This window comes from Hyalella azteca, unplaced genomic scaffold, assembly GCF_000764305.2.
Source record: "Hyalella azteca isolate HAZT.00-mixed unplaced genomic scaffold, Hazt_2.0.2 contig2211, whole genome shotgun sequence".
NCBI lineage: Eukaryota > Metazoa > Arthropoda > Malacostraca > Amphipoda > Hyalellidae > Hyalella > Hyalella azteca.
In genome coordinates, this window is record NW_025932495.1 from 35,946 (window position 1) to 48,026 (window position 12,081).

The window sequence follows — 12,081 nt, forward strand, 5'->3', positions numbered from 1 at the left end:
ATAACCGTTGTCGAAATACGGAATATTTCTGTACAATAATGTTGAATACGACGGCAAAATTGAGTTTGTGAAAGTATCCAGTTAACCCTCAAGGCATGCATCGGTCATTTCTTATGCTCATCAATGCAAGGTCAGCGAAACGGAGATTGCAGGCATGGTTTTGTCAGCCATGACCTAAGCCTAGGTCAGGCCTTATAAAATCTGATCTGCAGCTTTAGGCTTAAATTAGGATGCAGACACTTGTGTCAGTTGTTCTGCGAATTAGTATTAAAGTCTGATGGCTGGGACTCTTAATGTGAATGCTTGAATCGTCGTTGAATCGAAACTATAATTCGAAATTTATTTCATCCTATTCTTCATTGAGCAATACGAAATTTTCGTTACCAATAGTCTGTCATGTAAAAGTCAATTTTAACAGGATGGTTGATGATAAGAAGAAGAAAAAATAATAAGAAGAAAAAGGTCCAGGGAAAAAGACTGTTGGGCACGAAGCTGTTTGCTGACATGCAGGTCTTGCGTTGCTTGATTTTTAGGGAGCTAACTTTCGCTCGGACTTCGATCCTTTTCCTCGTTTCCATTGACGGTTTCTTCCTGCTTTTTGTAGTGAAGTTTTTAGTTTTTTCTTCCTGCTGGCTGGTTTTCGTTATACATCTCAGCTATTTCGTAAGATGGGTGCGCCTACTGTGCAATGTAGTTTGAGTTTCAAAATTTCTGTTAATAAACAATTTATGAGGTATATTTTTAAAATATGCATAAAACCAAGCGGCTAATGCACTTACATCATTCCTTGCAAAATGCATTTAATATTTCATAATAACACTGTAAAGCGGCCATATTCATGTCTCTCAATCATTCACGCAAAAAAGCGAACCAATCATTGCAAGAAAGAGACCACAGAAATTTCAGGAGTCATCACAGAGGAAACTATAGGAGCGCGGCAAGATTCAAATCTTTGAGAAGCTGGGGTCTATTGGAGTAGGGCGTCGTTTGAAATTTTGGGAAAATGATGATGCTTCATCATCACGCGTGCACTCAAAACAACCACAATTATTCTGTTCATGTGAGACAAGTGTTAATAATGTGGAAATTTTTGGTACAAAAAGAGGACAGCATCTATACGTTTATGAGGCAAATTGTCACACATATGCCTCCACAGCGTAAATTTTTTGTCGTTTTAGGCCATTGTCGTTGGAGTCACTTCGCTTTCGTACCGAATATTTTCTTTATATTTACTTAAACAGATACTTTAAGCACTCACACCAATTTGAAAAGCCTTGCAAAGATGTGGACTTTGATATGCAGTTATATATATTGAGCCTTCGTTTCAAAACGTCGGGCAAATCAGGGCATTTATTTATTTATCATTTGAGAACCATTTATATGGGGTTGTCAACAAGTGAACAATTAGCTTATGATCAATTTTAAGAATTTAGATTGATACAAATAACGAATTAAAGTAAACACATGATTTTTGTACTAGTTATGTAAAAAAATCATTAAAAGGTGTAATTTTACTGTATTTTACGTCCATTTTTTTATAAAAAATGTTCAATTTTTTAAACACATCAAATAAGATTTTTGTACTAGTTACGTAAAAAATCAATAAAATGTGTAATTTTATTGTATTTTACGGCGATTAAGAAGATTATGCTATGTTCATAAGTTCTTCTTAAATTTTGCCCAAAGCCGCGGATTGTGATTGTTATATAAATATAAAATTAGTGATCGTGATTGTTATGATTGGGATGTGAGTTCGTATCTTTCGTACAAATATCTTGGGACAAAGTAATATAATGACGAGCTGTGTTAAACACACAGTCATGAATTATTTATAAAAGCTTTTTTCTTCCGTTACAGTCAAAACCTTAATTTTTACATCGAGTATTATAGAGTATCGTTCTCACCATGGCCTCTGTTGCTAATTACCGAACAATGGATTTTTGGGATAACCGCTGGGCAACTGGAAAAACTGGTGAGCTGTCTTGTACTTATATTTTTTTACTTGAAACCCTCTTCTAATTGATGCGTATAACAATGTTAATGATAACGAGGGAAGGGAACCTGAACTTTTGTAATTAAAAAAATTTTATTTATGAGAGAAGTCGTCGCTATGGTTTCAAAAATGTACAAACATTAGTACGCGTTTTGCAGTTAACATAGCATCAAAGTTCCAAGTCTGCCTATACAGTTTATTTACTTTTTACAAGAGTGTGTGTCTCCTAATTATCTACCATTTCGGTCCTACCATAAGCTGATGCGCAAAAATTCTCATTTTACCTGATTATTCTATAATTCACAATGATATTAGTGTTAAATTGCGTCATTTTTCAACGTGAACTGCAATTTTATACATAAAAACACGGTGCTCGAATTGAATCATTTATTACTTAATGTTTGATTTACTCATGCACAATGCGTTCAGAATGGCACGTATCTGACTTCCATCCCTGCCTGGTGAAGTACGCTGGGGAGGTGCTGCAGGGGCGGGACAAGAGGGTGCTGGTCCCTCTGTGTGGCAAGACCCTAGACCTCTTGTGGTGAGTTCCCTCCATGTGGCAAGAACCTCGACCTCTTGTGGTGAGTTCCCTCTGTGTGGTAAGACCCTCGACCTCTTGTGGTGAGTTCCCTCTGTGTGGCAAGACACTAGACCTCTTGTGGTGAGTTCCCTCTGTGTGGCAAGACCCTCGACCTCTTGTGGTAAGTTCCCTCTGTGTGGCAAGACCCTAGACCTCTTGTGGTGAGTTCCCTCTGTGTGGCAAGACACTAGACCTCTTGTGGTGAGTTCCCTCAGTGTGGCAAGACGTTAGACCTCTTGTGGTGAGTTCCCTCTGTGTGGCAAGGCGCTCGACTTCTTGTGGTGAGTGCCAGGAAAATATGGAGTGAATGGATTTATAAATTAGCTGTGAAGGAATAAAACGGTGAAAAAAGTATCTTGGAGAAATCCAAATGTCTAATGGTCTTTGTCGTTGAGACTGAATAATTCAAAGCGAAAAAGTTGAATATTTTGTTTCTTCTGGAAATGATCCAAGACGTTGATGCAAAATGAAGATAAAAAGGATGTTATCGTCATGAATAGGAAGCATCGTCGCTTTCTCAAACATCTTGTCGCAGCTCAAGAATTGCGAAATGTTAGTCGAAATGAAGTTTAGATTGAGAAAAATCTACACGTGTAAGTAATATTGCAAATCAATGAACTATTGAAATATTTTTTATGAATAGTGAACAATTTTACCGCAATTCAATCTGACACAACAGTAGAAGACCAGAAATACATAACCGAGCATGAGTACACACATTCCTTATACTCGGGTCACGCTTATAGCAAGCTGAAGCAATCATGAATTCAAAATGGCCACTATAGTAATATTTGAACGCCACGATAGGCAATGAATATTATGGATTCAAAAGTTTACAGAGGTCTCAACAATTGGAACACATAGTCGGCTACCATTCACACATACATTGAGCGCCAAATTGTATTGAAGTCTATGAGGCCAGGCTGTACAGCTTATTTCCTGTCCCAGCTTAATTGTAAACGAAACTGAATTCGTACATGAACGAGAAATTCGATTTAAGAAGTTTTGTTATTCATAGAGTGGAGCATGGATTTATTTCGAAAACGTGGCTTAAGTGCGTGTTTATTTTATATATTAGACTGTGTTTTCGCGTTGATATTATACGCATATGTAGTTTATTGCGTGTCTATATAACACGCTGGTAAGATTCACCGCGTCGATTAATACGAGAAGAAGTTTTAACGCGACGAGTCATAGGCTAGAAAGTTGAATGCGCATCGAGTTGATACGCGAAGGATTTCTAGCGTGTCGAGTAAATACTCTTTAGAGATAGTACTTAATACTCTGGAGTATATTGTACGTCGATTTAATATAATTCAGGGTACGAATACAGAATTATAAGAAACTTACAAAACTACTGATTCATCAAATGACCAAGTCTATCGCTATGTTTACGAAGACTAATATAAGATATTAAGTTTACATGCCCTTTCATATACTCGTAGATATCTTTCACACAACGAAAGTGGAACGCGTAAAATGGACTATGGAGTTATGAGTTAATAGCAATGAATAAAAAATTAACGAAAATTCACTTTTTCAGGTTGTACAAGTCAGGTCATCGGGTTGTGGGCGTCGAAGGAGTCGAAAAAATCGTGCAAGAGTTTGGGGAGGAGCACAAGCTTGACTTCCGTCTCACCAAGACCGCTTATGGCAAGACTTACCAGGTAACCTCGTTTTGCTACATTCAATCTATTACTAAATGGATCACAACACTCGACAAGGTAACATTATAAATTATTGTCATGAGTACCTGTTACATAAAGTTGCGCTCTGATGGCTAAATTTGTCGAAGTAGGTTTAAATTTCTCTAATGACTAACTTGTCATAAGAAAACATGTCAATGCTCGTTAAGTTGGCGAATTTTCAGTCTATCTCTATCACTGATCATTCTAATCGTGAAATTCGANACTTCTATCAAAAAGAAGACGGCTACTGGAGGTTTAAATCAAACCGTCGACAAAGATGTCGATAAGAATTAATTGATTGTTTAGATTCATTCAAGCCATAGATTCATTCATTAAAGCCATAGATTCATTCATTCATACCATAGATTCATTCATTCAAGCCATAATTTCATTAATCAAAGCCATAGATTCATTCGTTCAAGCCATAAATTCATTAATTAAAGCCATTGATTCATTCATTCAAGTAATAGATTTATTCATTAAAGCCATAAAGTTATTCAAGTCATAGATTCATTCATTCAGGCCATAAGTTCATTAATTAAAGCCATAGATTCATTCATTCAAGCCATAGATTCATTCATTCAAGCCATAGATTCATTCATTCAAGCCATAAGTTCATTAATTAAAGCCATAGATTCATTCATTCAAGCCATAGCTACATTCATTCAAGCCATAAGTTCATTAATTAAAGCCATAGATTCATGCATTTAAGCCACAGATTCATTCATTCAAGCCACAGATTCCATCATCTAATATTCCCTATTCTGTACGCACTGCGCTGCATTGGAATGAAATAGGCAGAAAAAAATCAGGATTGTATACTAAAATCCTTTGATTGATTAATTCGAAAATTAACAGTGAATTTAAGAACAAAAAAGATGGTACATAAATTTTTTGGAATTACCTTTACTCTAACCCCTTTTTAGAATGGAGGCGTGATTCGTCTTATTTCCATCGCCTTGGTATTTATAATAGCAAATATTAATTAATATCTGCGTCATGTAGTATTGTTAGCAGACAGACAACCCTGAATGAAAATGAAACTGTACAAGATATATTTCTACTCGAAAAGAAAATCATGGTTTCCGCGGAAATAGATAAAAATAGCTTCCAAATTCACACAATTTCCGTACTCATATTTACGCAAGCGTGAATTACTTGTTTTTGGAAGAAGACCCATCGCAACGCAATTTTTTTGCATATTCATTTATTTACGATAAATGGTCTTCCAATTTTATTTAGGTACTTGTTTTATTCGCTAATTCAAAAATCAACGTCCAAAAAAATTCCAAAGTAGAAGCTCTTCTTTTAATTGATAAGGCACTGGCCCGTATGCTAAATAGGGCACTATAGCACTACGAAGTAGCACTACGCACTACAAGGCGTAGTGCCGTACTAGTGCGACAAGGAACACTACGGTTGACATGCTAAATAAGGCACTAGCACTATGAAGTAGCACTACGCACTACAAGCCATAGAGAAGTGCTTAGTGTCTGTGACGTATTTAGCATACCAACGGAACACTTCGTAGTGCATAGTGCTACTTCGTAGTGCTAGTGCCCTATTTAGCATACGAGCAACTACAAGCGTGGTTATTATAACGACTAATGAAAGTTTTCAGTAAAAAATGTTAATTAATTAGCCTAAATTAAATTCGATAATTAAGTAAATGAGTTAATAATTACGGTTATTGAATTGAATTGAGGTGCAAATGAAAATTTCTAACAATGGTTAAATCAAAACTTACTTTTTTACTGGTGAAATTTGATTTCATTTATCATTAGAATACCATAAACATATATTGATTTGATATGTTGTTTGGCTCTCTCCTTTTGAAGTTAAAATTTTCTTCAAACAAAATAACTATTTGATGATCATGGGATCAAGGTCAAGGCTTGAACATAAACTTTAGGTTTGACTTCAAAGTTGTATCAGGACTTTGAATAAAAAGCCGCTTTGTTAAGATTCATCAATTACCCCACAACTCAAACGTAAACCGGATCATTTTTTATCGCAGTACTACCGTAAGGTTACAAGCAGTACATATGTTACTGATGACAGGTGGGAATGATAGAGTATTTGTGCCTAATGTAAACTATTGAAATAAGTGCTACATAGATTGAACTCAGATATATATTTTTGATTGCTTTGAGACTCGAGAAAATTCATTCAATTGAGAACACATTGTCAACGAGGTCACGCCGAAGAAAGTAGATCTAAAACTCCAGGGCAAAAGCAAGGAAGTAGTTTCTTGTATATTCGGTTCACGCATGAATATTGTATAGTTATGTGCGAGTATAAAGAGAAACCGTATCGTGAATGAGTACATGTGTGCAGGAATATTACAATCTCAGGGAGAATCCTGCAATAGAAATGAATTTCAAATGATGCGATACATAGTAAGCAAAGCACAGTACAAGCGTACATACCGAAATCAATTAGATATATCCGTCTTGTTGGATAGATCAGATACTTCCATCCTGCTGAAGTGTATAGCAGGAGTTTAAAAAAAGACAACCAATCGAAGATGATTAAATTTAGAATCTGATATAAATTAAGTAGCACCAGGCAACATAAAAAATTAAATTTGGTCACAAGGTCACAAAACATTAAATTTGGGTCTCAAAATTAAATTTTTATTGCAGTTAGGAAGTATATTTGAAATCTGCATATTATATATTATATTTGGATACATTTGATCATTTGGATGTAGTTGATCATTTGGATGCATTTAAATTCGTCGTTGCCGAATAAAAAAACTGAATATCTAGCACATCGGCGACTTCTTTCCGTGTCAACTATAAGAGACCGACCGAAGATATAACAGAGGAAATAGATTTAACTTGGATGTTTTCAATGATGGATGTGAGGATAAATTTGATTTGTAGACTGAGGCTATAATGGGTCGAGCAATATAGCAGTACTGTTTTGCTCATTGCATAAATTCTGACAATTTTAATTACTTAAGCGCTTCTACTTCTGCTGCAAAGCATCTGGAAGCTCCATCAAATTTTAAAATCATTATTTTATTGTTATTACAAATTAGCTCCCGATTGAACGATTGTCATTTAACCATTTAACAATATATTTATTGATTACCTGAGGCCGAGAAGAACCTGACGCAGAGAAGAAAAACAGTATTTTTAAACATAAGGATAAGGAAATAATTATCATAGGATAATAATAATAAACGTTGTTGGTTAAAGGTGGAAACGAATGTAATTTTTATTTACGATCAATATTAGGCTAAATATTTGCCGATATTTCTGGTAGACTCGATCTAAAAACAGGTCCTTCGACCGGATCTTATCCAAACTGACGACGGTTTGAAATAACTACTAGACTTCTAAGTGATTCTATATGGTTTTATGCATGTAAAGTTAGAATATATATATCTACATAGCTTTATCTAGTCTTTTCTTGAACGCGTTTATACTCGGAGAGTCAACGATCGATGTAATCGGAGACATATTTCGTAAGCTTATTCAGTTTTCATCCATCATGTCTAGATCCCAAGAAGAGATGCATGGGCTCAGTTATATACAGTGCCGATGTACGGCATTTCGAGACCCGCATGATTTAAATATTCTTATATGTGTCCAGAGAGCATAAAATTGATCAAATGTTAATTGGTTGGTTTTGGGCATTATAAGATGCCATTTCAACAGGAAATCTCGATAAATGTGGCAATTAATTAAACGTGAAAGTTATATACCGGTTGCCTCCTTTGTGGCTAAGACAAACCACGTGCTAAATGTGTATAGTCTGGGATGGACGTCGCAGTTTGTTAGAATAGAATAGAATAGAATAGAAGTGTACGTCGGCGTTGAAGAAATAGGCCCATGGCCTGTTGCGAGACATGATGTAAAAATTAAAGACTTTCTTCCAACGTGCTGTATCGTTTATTTTGGAAAAGGTGAATATGTAAAGATCGAGTTGTTAATGCTAAAATAAAAGTTTTTAAGATACTCAGAGGCTAAGGAGAGGCTGGACTACGGTGTGAAGCAAGTTTATTGTTTACAGATACAGAGCTGCGTGATGAACTGAACATGAAAAAATTTATCCAACCAGGTTGATAAAAATGAGCCTATTTCGATCTTTAGTGGACGAAATCAGGAAGTAAGGATGATTGCTGCAAATAACAGGTGTTGGATCGAATAACAATGAACATTTTGATGCAAATATATGATAATAATAATAATGTGGTTCCGCTTATCTGTGTGGAATAAAACATCTTGCATCAAAAATGAATTATCAAATATTTGGTATGTAACGTTTAAATACTTGCTGTGTTTTATAGCAGGATGTCATCGGCTGAGGAAAAATAAGTACGACAATATCTTCAAACGCGCAACTGACGACTTGAAAAAAATATCGATGAAGTAAAAAATGAAATTTTCCGAGTTTGCTTGCGTGTGCATGCATTTGTTTCCGTCAACTCGAAGGGACATTCGAATGGAAAATTATAAATCTACGTATTATTTAAATTTTGCAGTATACTAGAAAATTTAGCGGAAACTGTTCTGTCTGAAATTTATTGCAGCTTTGCAGCAGCATACATTTTCTTAAAACATTATGAAAACAGATTTGTATTTTTAACTGAATTTCTTCACGCAGCCACTCAACGGTGCGACCTTCTTCTGTCATGCTTCGTGTCGCGTTGGTTCTCCGGGTTGCCGCCAGGTAGGTACGCTGCCACCACCTACACCACCTGCTACTGACTTACATACACCACTTGCTACCACCACCTACACCACCGAGCGTGACTTCATCAGAAGCAGCATGGCCACCGCTTCATCGCCGGAGGTACCACACAGATTTAAGGAAAATGCTCTCGATGGATACTTCGCTTTCATCACAACAAATATGGTCGACTACCGCCGGTCAAACTGGGCTGACAAACTTCCTGCGGATTGACTTTGGTAGTCCAGTGAAAGTTTCTGAATCGTTTTTCGCTCATAGGATGGATGAACAATACTTCAACAACGTGTTTATCCGTTTGGGGAACTCGCTGAGGGTAACCAGCAAGCCCCAGGTTGCATGCATCAACGGCAGAGCAAGTATGAGGATGACTTGACAACTGATGGACGGTTTTCAGGGGATCCTGCAACTAAACGCGTTACAAGATGTGATGGTACGATGACTGGATGTGCGTACAGTGCTCTTAGTAATGTACGAAAGGAGATGAGTCTGCGATTGTATTGTGAATGTCAGTGGTTTGTTTGAGTACCGTTGGAATATATTATTCATGCTCCTGACTTCTGCGTGCGTTCATCTAGGTAGGTAGTTATCGCTCACATTCGATTCGATTTTTCGCAAGATATTAAATTTTATGGTAATAGTATAGTATCTTAGTATAGTATCTTCGGCATTAAAGAATAGGCCTGGATAGGCCTGTCGCCGAGACGAAATAATGTCGAGACGAAATACTTTTTAGCTAATTCATTGGAACACTGCCACCCATCCCTCGTTTTTGGAGAACAGCGGTTGTATTACTTATAAATTCTGAATCTGAATTATAATATTATAAGGTCCATGCGCCCGTGAAGGATGAAAGGTAGGTAAAACGTATCCATCTTAAAAATAGTTACATGCATTGAAAATAAAAGAATGTAGGTATATGTAGCTTTATTGTGAATAGTTTTCTGAATTTTGTGGGCATCAATGGCTCCTGGAAATTTCTGGTGCAGCCTCTCGATTCAACTTTACTGCGATGGAGCGGCTGCTTCTATATCCCCCTGTAGTCGACTTTGCTACATCTGTTCAAAATATAATGATTGATATAAGATGATGAAGATAATTTGGACAATTCTTTAATTAATGGCTGCAAACAAAGGAATTTTATTTGAATATTTATATAAATATATATTATTTTGAGAATATTTGAGCGCACGTTATTTGGAGAAGTGGTTTCAACTCCATCTCACCAAATGGTCTTACCTTCACCTTAAGAAGAGGTGCCATCTGCACCTAAAGAAATGATCTCACCTTCACCTGGAGAAGAAGCCTCACCTGAACCTAACTAAAGAAGTTGCTTTACCTTCATCTAAAGAAGAGGTTTCACCTGCACCTAAACAAGTCTTCTAAACTTTATCTTAAGAAGTGGTCTCAACTTTACTTAATGAAGTGCATGGTCACACCTGCACTTAAAGGAAGTGCATGGTCTCAACTTCACTTAAAAAGTGGATCCACTTTCGCTTAAGGAAGTGGTCTCACCTTCCCCTAAAGAAGTGGTATCACCCACACCACACCTAATGAAGTGGTCTCAGTTCCACTTGAAGACGCAGTCTAACCTTCACCTAAAGCAGAGGTCTCACCTCCACCCAAAGAAGTGGTCTCACCTTCACCTAAAGAAGTGGTTTCACATTCACATAAAGAAGTAGTCTCACCTTCAGTTATGTCGGCAGCGCTGACTGTTTGGCGGTCAATAAAAGCGCGGCGAAAGAGTATCATTTAACGGTTGAGCAAAAGCACATTGGGTCAGAGGATCGCAAACGCTTGAGTCTCCCTTTGCGCACTGCTTGGTTGCGGTGTCGAAATATTCATCGGGATCACAAGTAAAAGGGCCGCTGAGAACCCCTCCATCGCCATCGCAGTAGTAATATTGCTTACAGTTCGTGGGATCTGGACAGTTGCGGGAGCAGGAATCAAGGCAAGGCGGTGGAGGAGCAGATTCACACTTTCCCTCAGAGGTCAAGTATTCATTCTCTTTACATTGTTGAGTAGCCGCCAAGGAACCTGAAACGCATAGGTAACCAGCGTTGCAGTCTGGAGTTACAATGTACCATTCCCCCGAAGCCTTCGTACAATCGATGCACAGACCGTAGGCGCAAGTTTGTGTCCCTGCCTCCGTGGCGCAGTCGACTATGTTGTCTAGAGCTCCTGCGTTGCATGCGGCAGCATAGGATGGTGAGTACGGGTCGCACATGTTACTTGTACATGCGCATGTGGTGGCAGTACTACTTGGCACGCACGTCGCTAGCCCAGGAGAAAACTCTTCGCATACCTGTAGCCGAATTAAGAATTTTAGCACAAGAGAAAAGAACGCGAAATATGTTATTAATGAAATAGTCAAATTATTGCACGGTGGTATTTCGGTCTCAACTACTGTCCACTCGGATTGGTGCTAAAGTCTAATCAGTAAAAAATATTATATTGATATATTCATATTCACCAAATAGTAGCATACTTACTTTGTAATGTAAGCATATCAAGTCGCACACTAAATAGTTCTATTGATTAGGATTCTCAATAGGAGAGATGAAACCTATTCGATGAAATTTTTAATTTGGATGAAATAAATTCTTCAGTAAATAAATTCCTCACATGAATAAAAAATTTCACGTTCAAGGAAGAATAAACTTCGGGCATGATAATTTGTGATTTCGTGGTTGGGAGATGCAAATTAGTTTGGAGTTAGTAATTTTTAAACAGAATGTTTGGATAATAATAATAAATCTTTGTTCATATCTGCATTCTGTTTCGTGACGACTCGATTTGTGAAGATTCGTTCCCATGCAAGTAGTTTACTGCGTGTCATGTATTCTATGTGAGACTGATTTTTAATTGGGTGCAGCACAATTAAGACCACTTGCTTCAAACTAATGAATTCAACAAATAAGTCTTTAATGTCAAATTAGAATGTTCACTGGCAGGGATTGCCAGGGCTCGTAATTTGAGAATGCAAAGCCCAAAGTCTATGTGTGGCGCAGAGGCCTATGTGTGGTGCAGAGGCCTATGTGTGGTGCAGAGGCCTATGTGTGGTGCAGAGGCCTATGTGTGGTGCAGAGGCCTATGTGTGGTGCAGAGGCCTATGT

The 12,081-nt window shown here is 37.3% G+C and overlaps 2 protein-coding genes across 2 annotated transcripts in view; one reads left to right on the forward strand and one right to left on the reverse strand.

Annotated features, from left to right (window-relative positions):
* The first annotated feature begins 1,868 nt into the window (after nt 1-1,868).
* Nucleotides 1,869-9,181, forward strand: LOC108682733 (thiopurine S-methyltransferase-like). The gene is made up of 4 exons (XM_018171969.2): nt 1,869-1,972; nt 2,423-2,537; nt 4,120-4,300; nt 8,882-9,181. Exons 1-4 carry the CDS (start codon nt 1,906-1,908, stop codon nt 9,179-9,181), a joined length of 663 nt encoding a protein of 220 aa, XP_018027458.1. The 5' UTR covers nt 1,869-1,905.
* Nucleotides 9,182-10,617: 1,436 nt separating this feature from the next.
* LOC108682734 (keratin-associated protein 16-1) overlaps nt 10,618-12,081 on the reverse strand; it is a 4,550-nt gene continuing 3,086 nt past the window's right edge. Inside the window, exon 4 of the mRNA XM_018171970.2 lies at nt 10,618-11,270. Coding sequence (XP_018027459.1) covers nt 10,689-11,270 — 582 coding nt within the window. The 3' untranslated portion in view covers nt 10,618-10,688. The remainder of the gene's footprint in view (nt 11,271-12,081) is intronic.